The 25,074-nt window shown below is 39.5% G+C and overlaps 1 protein-coding gene across 7 annotated transcripts in view; it reads left to right on the plus strand.

Moving 5' to 3' along the window:
- Positions 1-25,074, plus strand: part of LOC131936114 (phospholipid-transporting ATPase ID) — a 55,286-nt gene that overhangs the window by 15,608 nt on the left and 14,604 nt on the right. Inside the window, exons 1-6 of one of the 7 annotated variants that reach the window (XM_059293003.1) lie at positions 85-186; positions 3,517-3,571; positions 4,591-4,651; positions 18,145-18,203; positions 19,169-19,282; positions 24,680-24,778. In XM_059293003.1, coding sequence (XP_059148986.1) covers positions 4,618-4,651; positions 18,145-18,203; positions 19,169-19,282; positions 24,680-24,778 — 306 coding nt within the window. In that variant the 5' untranslated portion in view covers positions 85-186; positions 3,517-3,571; positions 4,591-4,617. Of the gene's footprint in view, positions 1-84; positions 187-350; positions 509-607; positions 709-850; positions 953-3,516; positions 3,572-4,590; positions 4,652-16,195; positions 16,314-17,765; positions 18,034-18,144; positions 18,204-19,168; positions 19,283-23,751; positions 23,851-24,679; positions 24,779-25,074 lie in introns of those variants that run through there. The other 6 variants (XM_059293007.1, XM_059293004.1, XM_059293005.1 and 3 more) reach the window with 6 other exon arrangements.

Genomic DNA, 25,074 nt, shown 5'->3' on the forward strand with positions numbered 1-25,074 from the left:
CTCTCTCCTGTGTCACGTGAGTTTGGGTGGCGCCGTGAGTGGGCGCGTCTCTAAGTGTGCGTGTGCGTCACACTCGAGTGAGTTGTTTGTTTACTTGCAGTCCAAGTGTGGAGCTTATACACCTTTGTCAACTGTAGATTTGAAAGCGCACCAACTCCATTAGTTTAGGAAAGACGTGGTGTTAAGGTAATTTAGGTGGTTGTATTTGAATGTTAAGGAAGTTGTGTGAAGTTTAAAAATAGTTTCTGTTGACGAGTGAGTACCAAGGATACGATCAATAAATCTATTGGCCAAACATAGATTATTTACTTATTTCTCGGATCTTTAAGCCGGGCCTGCGTCATGCTAGGGAGGTCACTCGTCGATACAAACAGGCCCAGGTGAGTGGCCCGCTAGTCGATCGTTGGCCTAGGTGAGTTGGCCCGGATCGTTACACTGGCTGTCGCAATCTGTGGATTGGTTGACTGAAGGGGGGACGGGACATCGAGAGGCCGCCGCCTATTTTACCGTGAGTACTTATCAGTGGTAGATCGAAGAAGCTTTGAGTGTTATTGGCCTGTGAGTTGGTTGCTCGTGACATTCTTGGCCATTCTCTTGCCACCCGCGTCACGTGAGCAGTGTTTCACTCACCGGACTACGTCAGGGTGGTGTTTGTACCATCGTCCGTCGTTTGCTATGTAGGTCGCCGTAAAACTGTTGCTAAATACAGTAAGTAATGCTTGATTGAAAACAATGTGCAGGTACGTTCAGTGGTAGATGAATGACACAGTGTGTCGTCTCCTGTCTACACACCCACTACGCTATCAGTGGGAAGGGCTACGATAGTGAAATTAGACACTTATATAGAAGTTCATTCGCGCTTTGATAAGATCATTTCTTTGATTTCTTTGGCAAATATTCAAAGACGTTTTAAATTTAAGGACTTTGACCTTACGTGTGCCTATTGTTGCTGGTGAGAAAGTGTACATTTCCTATTGGATGTAATTAGTTGGATTTTAATTGGAAATTAGATATGATTCATGTGTGATCGATTGATGACCTTAGTGTATTATTCTGGTTCATTCACTGGATGGGCTTGCTGTTTGTTGGGTGAGGTAAATGGTGTCAGGTTTAGCTGTTTTAAGTAGAATACAACTGTATGTTAGTTTGATCAGGTTAATGGTGTAAGAGTTGTAAGTAGAATACAACTGTATGTTAGTTTGATCAGGTTAATGGTGTCACTGTTGTAAGTAGAATACAACTGTATGTTAGTTTGATCAGGTTAATGGTGTAACTGTTGTAAGTAGAATACAACTGTATGTTAGTTTCGTCAGGGTGTAACTGTTGTAAGTAGAATACAACTGTCATGTTAGTGGTGTAAGTGTTGTAAGTAGAATACAACTATCACTACTATCAGGTTAGTTTGATCAGGTTAATGGTGTAACTGTTGTAAGTAGAATACAACTGTCATGTTAGTTTGGTCAGGGTGTAACTGTTGTAAGTAGAATACAACTATCACTACTATCAGGTTAGTTTGATCAGGTCAATGGTGTTACTGTTGTAAGTAGAATAAATTACCATGTTTTATGGTTGGATTTAGCTGTATCTTGTCCTGTTCCATATTCAGCCGTGTATAATGAGCACATTCATTAGTGGTTTGATAGTCTTTGTTTAAAAAAACACTTGAGTTGAATGATGTGGTAGGCCTACATGAACATGTGTATTGTATGTGCACAATCTGTATGCTACCATTCCATTTGCTTAGACTCTTTGTCTTTGTTATGTTATATCCACTTTCTGTTTACTTTTTGTATGTTAGATCCACTATTAATATGTTTTTGTGGTAGGTTTGGTGTGTATATGTTAGGTCTGCTGTTTAGATGTACTGTTTATGTTGTATGTTATGTCTATTGTATATATGTTATGTCTACTGTTTATGTTAGGTCAGCTGTTTATGTTAGGTCTATTGTATATGTTGTCTGCTGTTTTTGTTATGTCTGTTGTTTATATTAGGTTTATTGTATATGTTAGGTCTGCTGTTTATATTAGGTCTATTGTATATGTTATATCTGTTGTTAATGCTTGGTCCACTATGTATATGTTACAGGTCACTATTGTTGTTGTTTAGTACAAGCCTAGGCCCTATAACAGCACTCAACAACTCACTAGACAGATAGCAGCAATAAACCAGTGAATATTTTAAGCAGATGCTTAAGTAAAGAAGTTCTGATCTAGAACTGAAGCCAGATGATGTCAGCACCTGAGGCTGGCTTGTTTACACTGTCTGTGCCAGTCACTTTGATGCTATACAGTCACTTTGATGCTATACAGTCACTTTGATGCTATACAGTCACTTCAGCTGTGGATGATTTTCTTTAACCATTTTAACATTTCTTTTAACATTATTTTAAAAAGCTGGAGTGTTTTTCTTTTGTCTGACTCTATATATATATATATATATATATATATATATATATATATATATATATATATATATATATATATATATATATATATATATATATATATATATATATATATATATATATATATATATATATATATATATATATATATATATATATATATATATATATATATATATATGTATATATTGATCCTCCTAGAGGTGTATATATTGATCCTCCTAGAGGTGTATATAATGACTCCTCCTAAGAATGTGTATTGACACCCCCTCCCACATCTAGCATTTTCTGTGTTGATGGTGTTGTTGAATGATGTCAGATGAACAAAGTGTGTACACGTACAGCAATGTGTTGATGTAGAGAGAACTTTAGTAAACATCCAACAGTTTATGTGCACATCTGTTTATGGAAACATCTGTTGCTGCAATATTTGCCTCTTTATGTTTTTCTCTTTCCTAATGTTTTCTTTCTTTGAAGAAACATTTTCCTCTTTATATTTAACAAAATTGTCTTTGTTTTTTTTGCTATAAACTTTTTCAAAATTTTGAATTAGGAAATGAAATTGTGTGAGCTAAGACCTTGTGGGGCTTGATGCTGTTCATAAAATAGTTGTTTGATAGGGTAACCACTTGATATGGTGGAGAATCTCTGTGGTATCTTATTGCTTCTCTTGTAAGGTGGGATATACAAAGGGATGATTTTAACTGTGATGGCACATAGTTGCTTGGGAAGGTTGCACATTGGGGAGGGTTAGAAATGAATTTCAGGTAATTAAACAGGTTAGTTGGCCCTGGTACTTAACAATGAACCAGTATTTAAAGAAGACACCATTCTATTAGGCAAATCAAGCAACTCCACGCCTGACTATATAAATTATAAAAACTCCGAACAAATTATCTGTGATTAATCTAAAACCTTTGTCTCCTGCATGAGATAAGTGGTAGAAATCTTCCTGTCACTCTCTTGTGTTTCCTCCTGTCAGCTTCAGGACACATAGCTGTACTGGTTGACTGCATTCTTTAGAGGCCAACTAAGGGCTGAGGTTTTGTACTCGCTAACTACCCAAAGACACCACAATTTACCCTGGCTAACAATTCGTTTCTGTTTTCAGATGACTTCAACAACCTTAAAACTTGCTAGTTAACCTTGGCCTTTAGAAATTTTGGGTGAGTGAATTTAATTTTTTTTTCTGCTTTTCATAAGCAAACAGTAGCATCATGGTGCTGGGAGCTCAACACATATGTCTTACCCTCAGTGATAATATATGTAGATATCCCTGTCATTCTAATATTACTTTAAGCAAAATATTTTAATGTTGCTGTTGCGAAATACTTTTTATGGCATCTATCATTACTTGAAACAACACAACAGCTTTAAAAGATCAAAGCTATTGCGAACTGAAAAAAACCCAACAGATGTCTGCTTTGAATTTATTTGAAGCATAGATTAATACAGCATAAAAATGTCATTGTTTAGAAGTAATGCATTTAAAAATTGAGAGAAAAAAAATCAAAGTGATGATTGATTTTTTTTTCTGATCCTGCTTTATTTCTTCTGATTATCGATTACTGGCTATACAACCTTATGAATATTATGTTATTTCATCTGTTGTGCTACACATTTAATGTATCTTAACTAAACAGTTCTGTACTTTGTGGTATATGCTAATTAGTTCGTGTATCTTAACAGAACTTAATCTGTGTGGTGTGTGCTAATGGGATCTGTTGTGTTCGCTAATAGGGACCTGATCACTATTGTTGGACATAGACAAAAGACATTTTTTTGTACTACAATTCTGTTTACTTTTGTTGAATACCTCTACAACCTTGATATATGTGCCTTGTCACCTATGAAATACAACCTTTGGTTGGCCATGTTTTAATCAAGACCATTTGGTTTTAAAATTCTCTTTTAGTAAAAAATGACAACACTATTGAATTACAAAATGCCTAGTTGGTTTATATTTGAATTACATATACATGTGCCTTGAGAGAAAAAAAAATCAAAATAAGCTTTTTTTTTTGTAAAATGTTTATTTTTAATTAAAAAAAAAAGAGATAATCAAGTGATTACATTTGTTTTAAATAACACTGCACACAGTTTAAAAAAATCACCCCATGTGAGAACAACCTGTTGGCTGCCATTGGTTAGTTTAACTAAACTCATCTGTTTTTTTTTTTTACAGAGTACCTGAAATGAGAAAGAAGTAACAATGAAGCCATGCTGGCATAAGGAAAAGCCTCCAGGTATGTTTCAACTTTACTAGTTGGGTACCAATGTGCCAACTATTTGTGCCAATAGACCAAACATGTAGAACCATAGAACTAGTTGGGTACAAATGTGCCAACTATTTGTGCCAGTAGACCAAACATGTAGAACCATAGAACTAGTTGGGTACAAATGTGGCAGGTATTTGTGCCAGTAGACCAAACATGTAGAACCATAGAACTAGTTGGGTACAAATGTATCAACTATTTGTGCCAGTAGACCAAACATGTAGAACCATAGAACTAGTTGGGTACAAATGTGCCAACTATTTGTGCCAGTAGACCAAACATGTAGAACCATAGAACTAGTTGGGTACAAATGTGCCAACTATTTGTGCCAGTAGACCAAACATGTAGAACCATAGAACTAGTTGGGTAATAATGTGGCAGGTATTTGTGCCAGTAGACCAAACATGTAGAACCATAGAACTAGTTTTGTACAAATGTGCCAACTATTTGTGCCAGTAGACCAGTTCTCAGCATGATTGAACACATTTGTACCAAAAATAAAAAAAAAACTATCATCATGCTGTTTAAAATTTTTTAATGTGGCACATTAGAACAAAGTTATTCTTCTGATGTATTGTTTTATCCTCAGTTTAGTTTAGTTGAAATGGTTAATGTGTTTTATCCTGTGTTGCTGTTTGAAGTTTGTCTTACACTTAACTTGATGCTAACTACTGTTGTTGTTTGAGAGGGGAGATAACAAAACACTGTATACAACTTGATTGATACTAACTACTGTTGTTGTTTGAGAAGGGAGATAACAAACCACTTTGTATACAACTTGATTGATGCTAACTATTGTTGTTGTTTGAGAGGGGAGATAACAAAACACAGTATACAACTTGATTGATACTAACAACAACATTGTTGTTTGAGAGGGGAGATAATAAAACACTGTATACAACTTGATTGACACTACCTACCGTTGTTATTTGAGAGGGGAGATAACAAAACACAGTATACAGCTTGCTTGATGCAAACTACTGTTTGAAATTTTGTTGTACATATGTCACAGGATTCAGTAATAATGGTGAGACTTACTCTCAGATGAGCCAACAGTTGTTTGATTAACACTGATCCCTGCTGTAAACTATTGCTGAATTGTCCTTCTTCTTATTTATCTAGAACATAACAGTGTCGTGTGTTTTATGCACTGCAACCTGCATATTTTCTCTCCATTCTGTCGTGGTTTTATTGAACTTTTATTGAATAGATTGTTAATCTACCGCCCCCATTTGGTTGAGCCAGGTATTGTGTTGGTCCCCACGCCCTAGGGTTAGCCCTTGGGTTAGCCTCGTATTGTGTTGGTCCCCACGCCCTAGGGTTAGCCTCGTATTGTGTTGGTCCCCATGCCCTAGGGTTAGCCCTTGGGTTAGCCTCGTATTGTGTTGGTCCCCATGCCCTAGGGTTAGCCTCGTATTGTGTTGGTCCCCATGCCCTTGGGTTAGCCTTGTATTGTGTTGGTCCCCACGCCCTTGGGTTAGCCCTTGGGTTAGCCTTGTATTGTGTTGGTCCCCACGCCCTAGGGTTAGCCTCGTATTGTGTTGGTCCCCATGCCCTAGGGTTAGCCCTTGGGTTAGCCTCGTATTGTGTTGGTCCCCATGCCCTAGGGTTAGCCTCGTATTGTGTTGGTCCCCATGCCCTTGGGTTAGCCTTGTATTGTGTTGGTCCCCACGCCCTTGGGTTAGCCCTTGGGTTAGCCTTGTATTGTGTTGGTCCCCACGCCCTTGGGTTAGCCCTTGGGTTAGCCTTGTATTGTGTTGGTCCCCATGCAACCCGCATTCAGATGTTGAAAACAAATCTCCAACTGATGTGGGTGTAGTCAGGAGTTGCTCCTGTTTGTACACAATAGGCAGAGTGTTGAAACAGTTTTTTATTACTTTCAAGTTGAAGATTTGATCTCTTATCTGTGCTGAGGAAACCAATGAGTTGGTGTAGATAAGGTGATACAGAGCTTTGGTATTGTGACATCAGGAACATGAATGCTAGACTGAAACCAGGACCATGACATCATTACTATGACATCAGGACCATGACATCAGAACTATGACATCTAGGCTGCCAGATATCACCAATGGATGTGTATTTTGATAGTGAAACTAGCTGGAACAGACCAGTGATGTTATGAGACCATTGCCCATGTGACATGAAGTGTGTGACATCAGGACCATGACATCTATACTGACATATGTCACCAATGGATGTGTATTTTGATAGTGAAACTAGCTGGAACACACCAGTGATGTTGTGAGACCATTGCCCTTGTGACATAAAGTGTGTGACAGATGTGCCCTTATTGATTTTTATTTATTGCTTCTCTCCTTTAATGTCTGATTATCTTTCAAATCCAGCATGTTGCTTTTAAATTCACTCAAGTCAACTGTCAACTCTAATCACCATTTTTGGTTGTTTTAAAAAAACATAATTTTGTAACAATAAAGCCGATCAATTAGCGGCTAATAAAAACTAACGTAAAAATATTACAGCTATATTAAAATGATTAGTGATATACATGCATATTTCATGTACATGTGTGTACACGAACCCTAACCGATGCACGTACACGTGTGTACACGGTACAGGAAAGGCCGAGCTGAGTGATATAAGAATGTCGTGTGGTTGGTTTAGGCTTTGTTCTATATGAATCATGCCTTATCAGACAAGTTCTGTGCACTGATAAGCTACACAAATAAAGTCGTTTTTTTCCCCCCTAGAGATTTTTCTTATACAGGTTTTTAACACAGTACTAAAAATAGAATTCGCTGACTAAAAAAAAAAATACTTGATCTATATGCGCAATTTAGAAATTTTTCATAAGGGGAAACTACTCGCCTATTTTAAGAGTCATTTACAATTATGGTGAATTGTCTATCTTGTTTATACGTCTTAGATTTGTGTTTTGATTGGAAGAAACAAATCATTCGAGTAAAAACCACATGCAGTTGTATGTCTGCAGAACGTTAGCTAGTACTGGTGGCCGTATGTGTGAACGTGTGTGATCGATAAGGGCTATCTCCAAGACTATGTGCTTCATATGCTTTATGTCTGGATGCATTTGTAACGTCAACATAGGCTCCCGTCTCGGGTGCCTTAATAGCGTTGTGTTGACTGTCAATGGCGCCATGTCTATAGACTTGCGTCATAAGAGCTGGCCATGACTCCATTTAGATGAGAGGATGAGGGTGCTGACTCGCTGGTTTTTTTTTAGAGCGAGTCAGATGTGTCAGGCATTTTGAGAGTTGTTTAGACGAGAGCTGTATAGACGGCCTATAGACGGTCTATTGAGAGCTGTATAGACGGCCTATTGAGAGCTGTATAGACGGCCTATTGAGAGCTGTATAGACGGCCTATTGAGAGCTGTATAGACGGCCTATTGAGAGCTGTATAGACGGCCTATTGAGAGCTGTGTAGACGGCATATTGAGAGCTGTATAGACGGCCTATTGAGAGCTGTATAGACGGCCTATTGAGAGCAGTATAGTCCGACCTATTGAGAGCTGTATAGACGGCCTATTGAGAGCTGTATAGACGGCCTATTGAGAGCTGTATAGACGGCCTATTGAGAGCCGTATAGACGGCCTATTGAGAGCCGTATAGACGGCCTATAGACAGCTGTATAGACGGCCTATTGAGAGCCGTATAGACGGCCTATTGAGAGCTGTATAGACGGCCTATTGAGAGCTGTATAGACGGCCTATTGAGAGCTGTATAGACGGCCTATTGAGAGCTGTATAGACGGCCTATTGAGAGCTGTATAGACGGCCTATTGAGAGCTGTATAGACGGCCTATAGACGGCCTATTGAGAGCTGTATAGACGGCCTATAGACGGCCTATTGAGAGCTGTATAGACCTGCCTATTGAGAGCTGTATAGACCGGCCTATTGAGAGCTGTATAGACGGCCTATAGACGGCCTATTGAGAGCTGTATAGACGGCCTATAGACGGCCTATTGAGAGCTGTATAGACGTCATATTGAGAGCTGTATCGACGGCCTATTGAGAGCTGTATAGACCGGCCTATAGACGGCCTATTGAGAGCCGTATACACCGACCTATAGAGAGCTGTACAGATCGGCCTATTGAGAGCTGTAGGACGGCCTATTGAGAGCCGTATACACCGACCTATTGAGAGCCGTATAGACCGGCCTATATTATATAGCCATAGAGCGGCACCACGGCACGGCTGTGCTGAGAGTGAGCGGCTGTATTGATCAGTATGATGGATGCAGCACGCCTAGTGTCCGCATTGATCGACGGACCGTGTTTCTCTTTGCTTGGGCCGCACTCGGACAAGACATTGTATGTGGACATTTTATTCTATGTGGACATTTCTATGTGGGATCTTGGACAAAAGTAGCGAGGTGCCAGTCAAGCCATTAGCACTAGTTCTACGAGTATGCTGCAATGGTCGCAGCCGGATTTCCGCGCCTTTTCAGTGGTACAGAAGAAGGAAGGTGAGAGTTATGTCTGTTTGTTTGTTTGCCCGTCTGTGGCCTCTAGACGGTGGTGCTGGTGGTCTGTCTACTGGGGATGGTTGGGGAGCCGTGGGTCATATGGCAACATGGGTAGGGGGTGGTGGGGGTCATCTGGCTATACGGGTATGGGTAGGGGTCATCTGACTACGCGGGGGGGGGGGGGGGGGGGATCTGCCTACACGGATGTGGGGTGCGGGGGGGGGGTATCTGCCTGTACTGGTATGTGGGGATCATCTGGGGCTATCCGGGATGGGTCGAGTCCGCCAACGTCCGGGTAGGGTTGGATCTGCCGACACGGGCATGGCTTTCATGCCTACAAGGTTCTGATGTTGAGGTAGTTTGCCTACAGGAGTATGGGTGGGGCTTTAATTACATTCAAACAAAGCTTTCTTCTGACGGACTATGGCCTTAACGCCTGATAAGGAGTTGCATGGATTTGTTTGGGAGTATTGAAAACGGGTCACGTGGGTCTAGAGGAAACAATAGCGGAGATAAGCTAGACCATACCTGGTGGCAGTGGTCTTTGACAGGCACGCGCTACGTTTTCCACGGTAGGTCGGTACTAGACCTGGACCAGGTGCCACTAGACCTGGTCCAGGTGCCACTAGACCTGGACCAGGTGCCACTAGACCTGGTCCAGGTGCCACTAGACCTGGACCAGGTGCCACTAGACCTGGACCAGGTGCCACTAGACCTGGACCAGGTGCCACTAGACCAGGTGCCACTAGACCTGGACCAGGTGCCACTAGACCTGGACCAGGTGCCATAGACCGTGTCGGATCTACCTGAGGATGTCTGAGACAATTATCTTTACATTCCTTGTTCAGGGAACTAGTTGTCCGTAGTGGTATGTCCTGGCTGTCCCTTACATTTCCTGATGGACTATGTCTAGTTGTATGTCCTGTCTCTTACATTCCCTCTTGGACTATGTCCACCGTAGTTGTATGTCCTGGCTGTCCCTTACATTCCCTGATGGACTAGGTCTACCGAAGTTGTATGTCTTGAGTGTCCCTAACATTCCCTGATGGAATCGGTCTACCGTAGTTGTATGTCCTGAGTGTCCCTAACATTCCCTGATGGAATCGGTCTACCGTAGTTGTATGTCTTGTTCCTTACATTCCCCGATGGACTAGGTCTACCGTAGTTGTATGTCTTGTTCCTTACATTCCCCGATGGACTAGGTCTACCGTAGTTGTATGTCTTGTTCCTTACATTCCCCGATGGACTATGTCTAGTTTTATATCCTGTCCCTAACCGTAAGATGACCTATTTCCATTTCCCATGAGCTCCAGTATTCCAGTGTGAGGTCAATCTGTCCGTAAATTGTCTTGTAGCTGTGCGATTGGTGTGTCGTGTTTGCTGAGCTCAGCTAGATGGCCCATTAGGCCTGAACAATTGGTAAACAGGCACTTGGCTTTCTGTTGCGCTTTTATTTTTTTGTGATGTTGTGCATTCGGTTGTGATTGCAGTGGCCATTGTGTAAGTATCTGGCCATCGTATACACAAGGATTATCTGGCCATCGTATACACGCGAGTATTATTTGGCCATCGTGTACACACGATAATTCTCTCGCCATTGTGACATAAGGATTATCTGGCCATCGTATACACGAGAATTTTCTGGCCATCATGAACACAAGTATTATCAGGCCTCTGTATACACAAGTATTATCAGGCCTCTGTATACACGAGAATTATCTGGCCACTGTATACACAAGTATTATCTGGCCACTGTATACACAAGTATTATCTGGCCACTGTATACACAAGTATTATCTGGCCACTGTATACACAAGTATTATCTGGCCACTGTATACACAAGTATTATCTGGCCACTGTATACACAAGAATTATCTGGCCACTGTATACACAAGAATTATCTGGCCACTGTATACACAAGTATTATCTGGCCACTGTATACACAAGAATTATCTGGCCACTGTATACACAAGTATTATCTGGCCACTGTATACACAAGTATTATCTGGCCACTGTATACACAAGTATTATCTGGCCACTGTATACACAAGTATTATCTGGCCACTGTATACACAAGAATTATCTGGCCACTGTATACACAAGTATTATCTGGCCACTGTATACACAAGTATTATCTGGCCACTGTATACACAAGAATTATCTGGCCACTGTATACACAAGTATTATCTGGCCACTGTACACACAAGTATTATCTGGCCACTGTATACACAAGTATTATCTGGCCACTGTATACACAAGTATTATCTGGCCACTGTATACACAAGTATTATCTGGCCACTGTATACACAAGTATTATCTGGCCACTGTATACACAAGTATTATCTGGCCACTGTATACACAAGAATTATCTGGCCACTGTATACACAAGTATTATCTGGCCACTGTATACACAAGTATTATCTGGCCACTGTATACACAAGAATTATCTGGCCACTGTATACACAAGTATTATCTGGCCACTGTACACACAAGTATTATCTGGCCACTGTATACACAAGTATTATCTGGCCACTGTACACACAAGTATTATCTGGCCACTGTATACACAAGTATTATCTGGCCACTGTATACACAAGTATTATCTGGCCACTGTATACACAAGTATTATCTGGCCACTGTATACACAAGTATTATCTGGCCACTGTATACACAAGAATTATCTGACCACTGTATACACAAGTATTATCTGGCCACTGTATACACAAGTATTATCTGGCCACTGTATACACAAGAATTATCTGGCCACTGTATACACAAGTATTATCTGGCCACTGTACACACAAGTATTATCTGGCCACTGTATACACAAGTATTATCTGGCCACTGTACACACAAGTATTATCTGGCCACTGTATACACAAGAATTATCTGGCCACTGTATACACAAGTATTATCTGGCCACTGTACACACAAGTATTATCTGGCCACTGTATACACAAGTATTATCTGGCCACTGTATACACAAGTATTATCTGGCCACTGTATACACAAGTATTATCTGGCCACTGTATACACGAGAGGTTTATACAGCCACTGTAAACAGCCAGGCCGAACATTCTATTTCCCTGCTGTATTGATCGCAGATCTATTAAACAATTCACTTCGAGACATGCCGCATATTCCTTCCCGTCATCCCTTTTCTCTGAATTCGTCTGATTAACGAATAGAAGCTTCTTCAGTTGTATTGACTCGGTCCAGGTCTACACGTGACCGTACGTTGGTGTAAGCTGGGTCACGTGATTAATATGGCTATGTTTGATGTGATTGTATGACATCACCGGTGTAGGCGGGGTGATGTGTCACTTGTTGTGTGCGCGGGATGACGTAATTAATCGTTTGACAACAGTGTACTATTGGCCAGTATGACGTAGCTATGTTAAAGGATACTTAGACAAGTGAAACACGGTCGTGCTGGTGCATACATTTGCTCAGTGTTTGTGACATGAAGACTCGTCCACACCTTCAGTGGCGTAGGCATGGGGGGGGGGGTTAATGGGGTCATACCCCCCATAGACCCCTCGGTATATATATATATATATATATATATATATATATATATATATATATATATATATATATATATATATATATATATATATATATATATATATAAAGTATGAGGTGGGTGTGCAAATCGAAAGTTTGAGGGGGGGGGGGTGCGAATCAAAAGTTTGAGGGAGGGGGTGCAAATCGAAAGTTTGTCCTCGGGTAAAAATTGGAACCTCCCCCCCCCCCTTGAGACGATCCTGGCTACGCCACTGCACACCTTTAAATGCTGCAGACGTTAGGTTTTGTTTTTGTCAGTATGATGCTGAGTATATCAAACCTATTTCATGTTTCCAAATAAAACATTACAACTCCCTGGTTACATAATAATAAGTAGATAAAGCAGACAAGTATAATCCAAGTTTTACACTTCATCCAGTAATAACATTTTATAAGTTTAATAGATCCATATCGATTTGTTTTTATTCAGTAGCAAATGATGAAGAACTAGCTGTTTAGGCCTAACTCTGTAAAACTAGTGCGATGGTGTGTTGTTTACGTTGTGGTGGCTGTGACATAGTTCATCGTGTGTTGTCGTCAGACCTGTGTTCTGTCATTGGCTATCACACGGCTTCTCGTGGCAGGGCTAATACAACTAATACAAGCATTGGAAATTATAACTATGCGCTTTTATATGTCGTCACTATCGCCTACAGGCAAATAAGGATTAACTCAGACATCAAGCTGATGGTGAAGTGTACCTAGCCATTGAGCACATGAATTAGTGAACCCAGCCATTGAGCACATGAATTAGTGAACCCAGCCATTGAGCACATGAATTAGTGAACCCAGCCATTGAGCACATGAATTAGTGAACCCAGCCATTGAGCACATGAATTAGTGAACCCAGCCATTGAGCACATGAATTAGTGAACCCAGCCATTGAGCACATGAATTAGTGAACCCAGCCATTGAGCACATGAATTAGTGAACCCAGCCATTGAGCACATGAATTAGTGAACCCAGGCTTTGAGCACATGAATTAGTGAACCCAGCCATTGAGCACATGAATTAGTGAACCCAAACATTTAGCACATGAATTAGTGAACCCAGACATTGAGCACATGAATTAGTGAACCCAAACATTGAGCACATGGCGAAGTGAACTTACCTGACGTTCGTGCGGTAAATGTATCAAGATGTCTGAACAAGAAACAGGCCCGTCAAACACGGGCAGGATTTGTATCCCATCAACTTTTAATGTGGGCATGTCGCGTCATCTGTAGCTGCAGCAGGAGTGCCAATTGTAAACACGAGCCAGCATCTCGCTTTGGTTCTCATCAATTGTAGTTGGGTGCAGCGGGGTATGGGCTGGCAGACGTTAGGGTACAGCAGACATTGGGGTATGGCAGACATTGGGTTATGGCAGACATTGGGGTATGGCAGACATTGGGTTATGGCAGACATTGGGTTACGGGAGACATTGGGGTATGGCAGACATTGGGGTATGGCAGACATTGGGTTATGGCAGACATTGGGGTATGGCAGACATTGGGGTATGGCAGACATTGGGGTTATGGCAGACATTGGGGTATGGCAGACATTGGGGTATGGCAGACATTGGGGTATGGCAGACATTGGGGTATGGCAGACATTTGGTTACAGCAGACATTTGGTTACGGCAGACATTGGGGTATGGCAGACATTGGAGTATGGCAGACATTTGGTTACAGCAGACATTGGGGTATGGCAGACATTGGAGTATGGCAGACATTTGGTTACAGCAAACATTGGGGTATGGCAGACATTGGAGTATGGCAGACATTTGGTTACAGCAGACATTGGGGTATGGCAGACATTATGGCAGACATTGGGGTATGGCAGACATTGGGGTATGGCAGACATTGGGGTATGGCAGACATTGGAGTATGGCAGACATTTGGTTACAGCAGACATTGGGGTATGGCAGACATTATGGCAGACATTGGGGTATGACAGACGTTAGGGTACAGCAGACATTGGGTTATGGCAGACATTGGGGTATGGCAGACATTGGGTTATGGCAGACATTGGGTTATGGCAGACATTGGGGTATGGCAGACATTGGGGTATGGCAGACATTGGAGTATGGCAGACATTTGGTTACAGCAGACATTGGGGTATGGCAGACATTATGGCAGACATTGGAGTATGGCAGACATTGGGGTACGGGAGACATTGGGGTATGGCGTTGGCAGACATTGATATATGCTGAGACTTAGTGTTGTCAGACATTGGGGAATGGCAGACATTCGAGTATGGCAGACTATCGAGTATGGTATTGACAGACATTGGGGTATATTGTAGGCAGGCATCAGAGTATGGTTTTGGCAAACGTTAGAGAACTGCATTATGTTGGTAGGTACTGATGCATATTTTCAGACACTGAGATGTGTTAATGTAGACACTGATTGCTACCACCAAGCTCCATTGGGCTACGTGACTGTCCATTGTGAAGCAACATGTTTACCTCGCTGGCTGTGAGATTACTGTGTCCAAAGGTTTACAAAACGTGAAGTTATTGTGTCTAAGGGTTCCCTAAATGTGTGGTTACTGTGTCTAACGGTTTACGAAATGTTAGGTTACTGTGTCTAACGGTTCACTAAATGTTTGGTTACTGTGTCTAACGGTTTACGAAATGTTAAGTTAGTGTGTCTAACGGTTTACGAAAGGTTTGGTTACTATGTCTAACGGTTTACTGTGTCTAAAGGTTCACTATATGTTTGGTTACTGTGTCTAAAGGTTCACTAAATGTGTGGTTACTGTATCTAACGGTTAGATCTGAAAGATGGAGATATTCCCCTCCGAAAGTTGGAGTCTTGTAAAATAGCCTGACTATCGATTTTCCCCTGTGTTTATTTTACCGTTTAATCCTATTATTGTCAGTCCACACCAGCAGATGTACGCAGCTACACACAACCTGCCAACACACACACTCGAGTATTGAGATGTGTCAGTAATTAAATACACCTATTTTAGTACATGCTAATTTAGAGGGGAGCTGGGGGTGCTCGAAATGCCTCATTCCATATCTGTGTTAGTTAATTAGCCGTTTCATTTGATGAGCGAGGTTAATCATCAGTAAGCCTCAGGTATGGCTGGATCGCTGTCTACACACTAGTAGTTCACCTCTCTAAAATAATCCGCCGTATTTCTCCTAATCTACTGGGGCGTAACAATCTATAAGAGAGACTGTCGTCTGCAAACAGTTATAGATTCTAGCTGGCTTGAACTGTTACAAGTTAAAGGAAAACCTTATACACTGATCTTAATTTAGATCTTCATTTTATTACTATTATTATCGGTTACACTTCGTATTGATTAAAGTTTATATTATTCCCCGAACTGCCCCCCCCCCCCCCCCCCCCCAGCGATTTTCTCCTTTGATTTCCCCTGCCCGAAGATTAGTGTGTCCGTGTTGTTTTGTTGCCCCCGTGACCCACAAAGCTGGCGGAAGAAATGATTGGTGCGCACGGTGTGTACACGGTGTAGATGTAAACAGTGTGTCCTCCCCCGTATCCTGACATTGGCGGCCCGACGTTCACTACTTCCACGGGGCTGGGCTACACACTTGGACTGTTTCCGCTCTGTTATCGGATTTTTATACAAGATTATCGCCAACCACTTGCATTCAAAGTGCAGGAAATATTACGTTGTTTGATTACTACCATTTTGGTTTTAAGTTTTATCACACGAGCAGTTTAATTTACATGTATAAATTAGACCAGGTGTGATACTTACTAAGTGTACTTGTTACAGTACTAAGCTGGGTTTTCTTAGTGATCAGTTTACCTAAATACTAAATATAGATCTAGATATCTAGTCTAAATTGTTTCCTTTTATTGTAACATCTGTGATTACTGTACTTAAGTTGACCACGGACTGTGGTTACCCTAGTCCGTAGGCTAGCCTTAGGCATTAGGTTTGTTCCGCCTTAGGTAAAGCTTTAAGGCCAAGGTCTTCAAATAACAGATTGTTTGCATTTGGTCCGGCTTTTTGTGACACTGTGGGAATATGCACTACTTTGTTGTTTTCACTGTCTGGGAATATGCACTACTTTGTATGTGAGAATCTGGTCTGTCGTGAATTGAGTACAAAACAAAGTGACAGAAGCCACCACTGTGTAAATAATGTTGAGTTGCCTTACTTACCTTCCTGTGATGTGTGGCAGGTGTCCAATAGTAGCCAACTTAATTAGACTAGTACTTAACCCAACCTTTGAGTCCACACAACTTAATCACCTATTGCTAGACTAGACACAGAAGAAATTGTCTTACACATGAGCACACTGAGCAGTTCAATTTGGTCAAGGCTACCACCAATGGCTGTTTGTTGATTTAGTTTGATGACCATAAGTAGAGTCAAAAGTATTGAAAAATGTGATTTGATACTGGGAAGTGATTTGTAGGTCTAGTACTTGCAATGATTATCTGAGAGAAAATAATTTGGTTCAGCATTGCTCTCATGGTAGCTTTTCTACTTCTACACATACTAGACATTGTTTGGTGTATTTTGTGTTAGAACAAATTTGTTAAAGTATAAACACCTTTTACTTTTAAGAAAAAACTTTTACAAGTAGCCATTATCTATTCAATATGGTTATCTCTTATTTTTTGACACTATGAAGCATTTCACATTGCATCTGTGGTTAAAAAGTCAGTTATGTCAACTTTAAGTTTATTTCATCTATGGTCAAAAATTTAGGAAGTGATGTTAGCTTTTATTATATTTCATCTGTGGTAGGAAAAAAATTAGCCAGTAATTTTTCATTGTATATTGTTGCTCATGTTATTTCTGGTCAGACATGAATTCTTATAGGCCTAGCTGTTATTTTACTGCCGTAGATATGAGGTGGATAGTTTTAAATGGAATTTTTTATAAATACTGTGAATAATGAATAGGCCTACTGCATTAGCATTTTTACTTCTAGTCAGATTATATTCATTTTGACAAAACTTTTATATACACTGGTACATTACAAAGGGCCAATAAAAAAAAATTATTGATATAATTGAGTGAGATTAAGTTTGAATGATTTAGTATGTTTGGACTTCTGTTTCTTATTTTTAAAACTATTTCTCAAATTAGAGTTAAGAATCCATAACTAAAAGTGCAGGGTGTGTGAAAAACTCCTGTTTATACAGTCAACTGTCATAAATATTGGACATTTTTTGTGCTGTTTGGAAATCATAAAAACAATAAATCATTAAACATATAGTATCTGAAAGTGATGACATTACTAGTTTAGCAAACACCTGGATCTTTTCAATATGCTAATTTGTCTGAGTCAATATGAGCGAAAAGAGAAGATTTAGGAGTGGATACCACAATCCACTATCCACCAGAAGGAAAAATGGTAAATTATATTTCTGATTGTCATATGCCAATAGAACTATACCTAACACGTCTCTCCATTAACCTGTCATAGTTAAGCCAATGATTATTATAATTTTGTTTTGTTTCACAGAGATTGAACGTATTATTAAAGTCAATGACCCAGAGTTCAATGCACAGTTTGGATATGCAGTGAGTAGTTGGTTTAAAGATAATTTTTTTTTACCAATTTATCATCCAGTTCATCCACCTGTTGGTGTATTGTATTAGAATAGTATAACACAGACATAGTTCACCCACATGTCTTTCACCCTTCTGTTGATGTATTACACATAGTTCACCCACCTGTTGATGTATTGTATTAGAATAGTATAACACAGACATAATTCACCCACCTGTTGATGTATTGTATTAGAATAGTATAACACAGACATAATTCACCCACCTGTTGATGTATTACAATAGTATAACACAGACATAGTTCACCCACCTGTTGATGTATTACAATAGTATAACACATAGTTCACCCACCTGTTGATGTATTACAATAGTATAACATAGACATACTTCACCCACCTGTTGATGTATTACAATAGTATAACACAGACATACTTCACCCACCTGATAGTATAACACAGACATACTTCACCCACCTGTTGATGTATTACAATAGTATAACATAGACATACTTCACCCTCCTGATAGTATAACACAGACATACTTCACCCACCTGTTGATGTATTACAATAGTATAACACAGACATACTTCACCCACCTGTTGATGTATTACAATAGTATAACATAGACATACTTCACCCACGTGTTGATGTATTACAATAGTATAACACAGACATACTTCACCCACGTGTTGATGTATTACAATAGTATAACACAGACATACTTCACCCTCCTGATAGTATAACACAGACATACTTCACCCACCTGTTGATGTATTACAATAGTATAACACAGACATACTTCACCCACCTGTTGATGTATTACAATAGTATAACACAGACATAGTTCACCCACCTGTTGATGTATTACAATAGTATAACACATAGTTCACCCACCTGTTGATGTATTACAATAGTATAACACAGAGAGTTAACCCACTTTGTTGATGTATAAGTTATAAATAACAAATTTTTCCCCAGAACAATTACATTTCCACATCCAAGTACAACATTTTTACATTCCTGCCCAAGAACTTGTTTGAGCAGTTTCAAAGGTTGGCCAATGCTTACTTCTTGGGGCTCCTTGTACTCCAGGTGAGTGCCTGCCTCTGGTTCATACATCACATAGACTCATATGTTTGTATGTACATGTCTTCCTATCACTGGCTCATATCACATACACTCATATGTTTGTATGTACATGTCTTCTAATCATACATCGTATATTGGTAGATATGTCCTATAGTTTCTGGCTCAAACTTCACATACACTCATATGTTTGTATGTACATGTAGATATCTTCTAATCACTGGCTCATACATCATATATGAGTAGATATGTCTTCTAGTCTCTGGCTCTTACGTCACATACATTTATATGTTTGTTTATATGGATAGATAAATCTTCTAGTCTCTGGCCCATACATCACATACACTCGTATGTATGTACAGGTAGATTTTTCTTCTAGTCTCTGGCTCACATACACTCGTGTCTTTTTGTACGTCTCTGACTCATACCTACACTTGTATGTTTGTTTGTATGGGTAGATTGTATGTTTACATGCCTTCTATTATCTGGCTCCTACATCACATAAAAACATATGTTTGTCCAGGTAGATTTCACACAAAAGTCTTGTTTAATGTTGGTTTTAGACATATTGCGCTCATTATCAACTAATGCCATGTTTTTTTTACAGCATATATTTTTTTGTCTTAATGCCAATGTTCTTCTTTTAATGAATGTTTAGGTGAGCTAATTACAGGATGAGCATCTTCAATAACCCAGCAGGTGTCTATTACACAGCCATTGACTTCTGTTTCTTGTTGCAGCACGTTGAGTCATCTCATTTATTCCATTTGTTTACAGCTCCAGATCTTGTCAAGTCCCAGCCATTTGAAGTTAACTTGTCTGTTTTATAATGGTAGCTTAAGACACGTGAATGATATACCCCCCCAGAGGCTTTTATTTATATATGTCTTGAGAGAGGGAAGAGGGAGTCTAGGCCTTCATGTCTTTTCTGAGATCTACCCATATGTATACAGATATACAGTAAGAATAGAAGAACTTAACATCAGCTATAAAATTACAAATAAGTTAAAGATATTTGTATAGACCTGCACTAAACATTTTGTGATTGGTATCGCACACAACCACCCCGTAGATCTGTTACATATATCCATCACCATTCTTTTACACCGTGGAATTAAGAGTTGCCAACAACCATCTTTAGAAAGTTAATCCTATCAGAATTTTTAAAATTTGCTTTGTCTTATAAAATCTGGAATCACACTTAATATTTTCTACTTGATGACATTATGTTAGTATATTTAAATGCTTATAGTAAGTGATTTTAAGCACAATAGTTTGACTTTCCAAGGTGTCTTGATACATTCTGTGGATACAACTGATATTATACATGTTTGATTAATAATGTTGAGCTAATTTCTTTAGTTGAACTTTAAATGTCCCCATTGTAATACATCATTAGATTGCAATATTTGAAATGCTTACTCCCACCATTACAAATTATAAGACACGCAACATTTATGAATGTTATAAATCATCCTCATACTCTGACTGCCTCTATTGTATAGTTGCTATTAGCTTACCTTTCAATGTGTTACCTTCACTGTCTGGCCTATAATCTCAGTGCTTTGCTTACAAACATAGCCTTAAATGTGTTGCAATGATTCTCTGAAAATTAAATACGCTTATATATTTTTAACGTCAGATTTATTTTCTAGACTTTAGGGTACATAGAGATGAATTTATGTGAGATTAATTCTTAGAGCTAATAACCTTATCCTTCAACTAACTATCAGAAATTGGAAATTATAAATGAAGATTAACACACAGTCAAACATGCAAGTGATATATCTTGTGATGGTCCATACAATGTTGCTGGGGTAGCCCTGTTGAAGTGAACAGCTTGGCTAAGTTTTCATGTTATATCTTGTAATGGTCCATACAATGTTGTGAGGTAGCCCTGTTGAAGTGAACAGCTTGGCTAAGTTTTCATGTTATAATATATCTTGTGATGGTCCATACAATGTTGTGAGGTAGCCCTGTTGAAGTGAACAGCTTGGCTAAGTTTTCATGTTATATCTTGTGATGGTCCATACAATGTTGTGAGGTAGCCCTGTTGAAGTGAACAGCTTGGCTAAGTTTTCATGTTATATCTTGTGATGGTCCATACAATGTTGTGAGATAGCCCTGTTGAAGTGAACAGCTTGGCTAAGTTTTCATGTTATAATATATCTTGTGATGGTCCATACGATGTTGTGAGGTAGCCCTGTTGAAGTGAACAGCTTGGCTAAGTTTTCATGTTATATCTTGTGATGGTCCCTACAATGTTGTGAGATAGCCCTGTTGAAGTGAACAGCTTGGCTAAGTTTTCATGTTATATCTTGTGATGGTCCATACAATGTTGTGAGGTAGCCCTGTTGAAGTGAACAGCTAGGCTAAGTTTTCATGTTATATCTTGTGATGGTCCATACAATGTTGTGAGATAGCCCTGTTGAAGTGAACAGCTTGGCTAAGTTTTCATGTTATATCTTGTGATGGTCCATACAATGTTGTGAGGTAGCCCTGTTGAAGTGAACAGCTAGGCTAAGTTTTCATGTTATATCTTGTGATGGTCCATACAATGTTGTGATGTAGCCCCCTGTTGAAGTGAACAGCTTGGCTAAGTTTTCATGTTATATCTTGTGATGGTCCATACAATGTTGTGAGATAGCCCTATTGAAGTGAACAGCTTGGCTAAGTTTTCATGTTATATCTTGTGATGGTCCATACGATGTTGTGAGGTAGCCCTGTTGAAGTGAACAGCTTGGCTAAGTTTTCATGTTATATCTTGTGATGGTCCATACGATGTTGTGAGATAGCCCCCTGTTGAAGTGAACAGCTTGGCTAAGTTTTCATGTTATATCTTGTGATGGTCCATACAATGTTGTGAGGTAGCCCCCTGTTGAAGTGAACAGCTTGGCTAAGTTTTCATGTTATATCTTGTAATGGTCCATACAATGTTGTGAGGTAGCCCTGTTGAAGTGAACAGCTAGGCTAAGTTTTCATGTTATATCTTGTGATGGTCCATACAATGTTGTGAGGTAGCCCTGTTGAAGTGAACAGCTTGGCTAAGTTTTCATGTTATATCTTGTGATGGTCCATACAATGTTGTGAGGTAGCCCCCTGTTGAAGTGAACAGCTTGGCTAAGTTTTCATGTTATATCTTGTGATGGTCCATACGATGTTGTGAGGTAGCAGGGGTTGAAGTGAACAGCTAGGCTAAGTTTTCATGTTATATCTTGTGATGGTCCATACAATGTTGTGAGATAGCCCTGTTGAAGTGAACAGCTAGGCTAAGTTTTCATGTTATATCTTGTGATGGTCCATACAATGTTGTGAGGTAGTCCTGTTGAAGTGAACAGCTTGGCTAAGTTTTCATGTTATATCTTGTGATGGTCCATACAATGTTGCTGGGGTAGCCCTGTTGAAGTGAACAGATTGGCTAAGTTTTTATGTTATAATATATCTTGTGATGGTCCATACAATGTGAGGTAGCCCTGTTGAAGTGAACAGCTTGGCTAAGTTTTCATGTTATATCTTGTGATGGTCCATACGATGTTGTGAGGTAGCAGGGGTTGAAGTGAACAGCTAGGCTAAGTTTTCATGTTATATCTTGTGATGGTCCATACAATGTTGTGAGGTAGCCCCCTGTTGAAGTGAACAGCTTGGCTAAGTTTTCATGTTATATCTTGTGATGGTCCATACAATGTTGTGAGGTAGCCCTGTTGAAGTGAACAGCTTGGCTAAGTTTTCATGTTATAATATATCTTGTGATGGTCCATACAATGTTGTGAGGTAGCCCTGTTGAAGTGAACAGCTTGGCTAAGTTTTCATGTTATATCTTGTGATGGTCCATACAATGTTGTGAGGTAGTCCTCTGTTGAAGTGAACAGCTTGGCTAAGTTTTCGTGCTACAGTACAGACATCTGTTTGTCTAGTCTTTGACATGTTTAGCCCATATGGACAATGAAAGCAGGCCCAAATGTTACTAGCTAGTATTAATACAAATTATTCAGTACTTTTTTTTTGCTTTAAAAAATAAAAGTATAAAAGTAAACTTAGGTTGTATTTGGTGAAAACCGTTGAATTATTAATCAATGTTTGATTACACTAGAAGCTTGAGGTTGAACCAGTGGTTTTAAAAATTTAAAACTAAGAGTGTCAGAATTCAGTTTTTCATGTGAATTTCTCTTCATTGTTTTATTTTATACTGTGCTTAACTAACCTGCCTCTATTTACTCCAGTAGAAGACAGTTGTGCTTCAAAAGTTGAACTAACAATAATTTATGTATCAATCTTGTTAGCTTTGTAATTACATTACCACAATAATTTATAATGTAGAACTAATGATAATTGTGGATTATCTTTTTTAGCCTTGTAATGTACATTACCACAGCAGTTTAAAATGTTGAACTAATTATTACCTTAATTAGCCTATGCCTAAGACGCGTGTATCCAATGTTTCCTGTATTAACCTTTAACCATAGCTACCATGACAGTTTATTCCAGCAGTCAGCTCCCTGGAGCCTGCAGCTACTGTAATCCCCCTGGTCTTTGTGCTGAGTATCTCTGCCATAAAGGAGGCTATAGATGACTTTGTAAGTCTGCATAGCTGCAGCCACTCTGTAGTACCGGCAGCTGGTCTTGCACTTTGTGCAATATATTGCTTTTGTCCCTATTATTTCTACATATACATAGCCATATATATATATATTCTGTACACTTTTGTAGTTTTCACTAAACGTTAACCTAACATTAACAGATCCTTGTTCTCTTGCACATTGTTTTTTTTTATTGCTTAAAGGCATCGACACAGGCATAGCTAGAGAAGTTTTAGTGGCATTTTTTTTTAGTCAGAATTTTGTTTTATCCTATCCTCACACCAGCTCATTATGTTTGTTACAGAAATTGACCCCACAGAAATTACAACCACTGATTGTGACCCCAGAGTTTTGTTTACATTTGTAATTGAGTTAATGAAACAGTATTTAGTTAGGGGCTGGTCTGGTGATAGGGTTTTTTTCCCTAATTTTTCAAATAGAATTTTAGTATTCTAATACACTACATGTCTTGTAATAACAAGCAATTAACAGGCATTGAAATAACCTCACATTTCAAATAACTTTTTTTTCTGCTTTCATATTGTTCATTTTTCCTTTGCCATACAGGGCAGGTTTTTATTTGCTTTGAATCAAATTCTTGCCTCCCCCCTAATTTGTTGTTGTTCACCCTATATTTTTATATATGCCATATTGTACCACAGGATCATTGTTATCTAATGGCCAGATTTTTCTTTAGGTTCTGTAGGGACTAAGCATTAGAGGTTCCATCAACTGCAGCACTAAAGGCCTTAAAAAGCTAGCATTTATTTCCTTATTGATCCTTTTTATTTCTTGTATTTCCCCCGCGGGCTATGTGGGCGTGTAGATGTTGCCAGTTATCTCATCTCTGACACCAGTGACCACTCTTATCCCCCTTGCTGCAGTGCTGCTGCTGTCTGCACTCAAAGATGCTCTTGATGACTATGTGAGTTTACCAGAGACAGGCTCAACACTTCCTTTGTGTTAGATCTTTGCTTTCTCATAGTTGTACGTGTTGTCTCTAGGGCTCTGAGAGGTCAACCCTGACCTTTAACCCTTGGTTGGTTCAATAGGCTGGGCATGACAGCAGTGTTTGTTTTAAGGGAGCATGCATGTACGCATGTATGTATGCTCAGGGTTGCATGTATGCATGTATGTATGCTCAGGGTTGCATGTACGCATGCAAGTATGTATGAATAAATGACTGATTAGTAAGCCACTTATGAACGTGTGAGCTAGTCT

Source organism: Physella acuta, unplaced genomic scaffold (assembly GCF_028476545.2).
Source record: "Physella acuta isolate Inbredline_101_S28 unplaced genomic scaffold, ASM2847654v3 ptg000168l, whole genome shotgun sequence".
Taxonomy (NCBI): Eukaryota; Metazoa; Mollusca; class Gastropoda; family Physidae; genus Physella; species Physella acuta.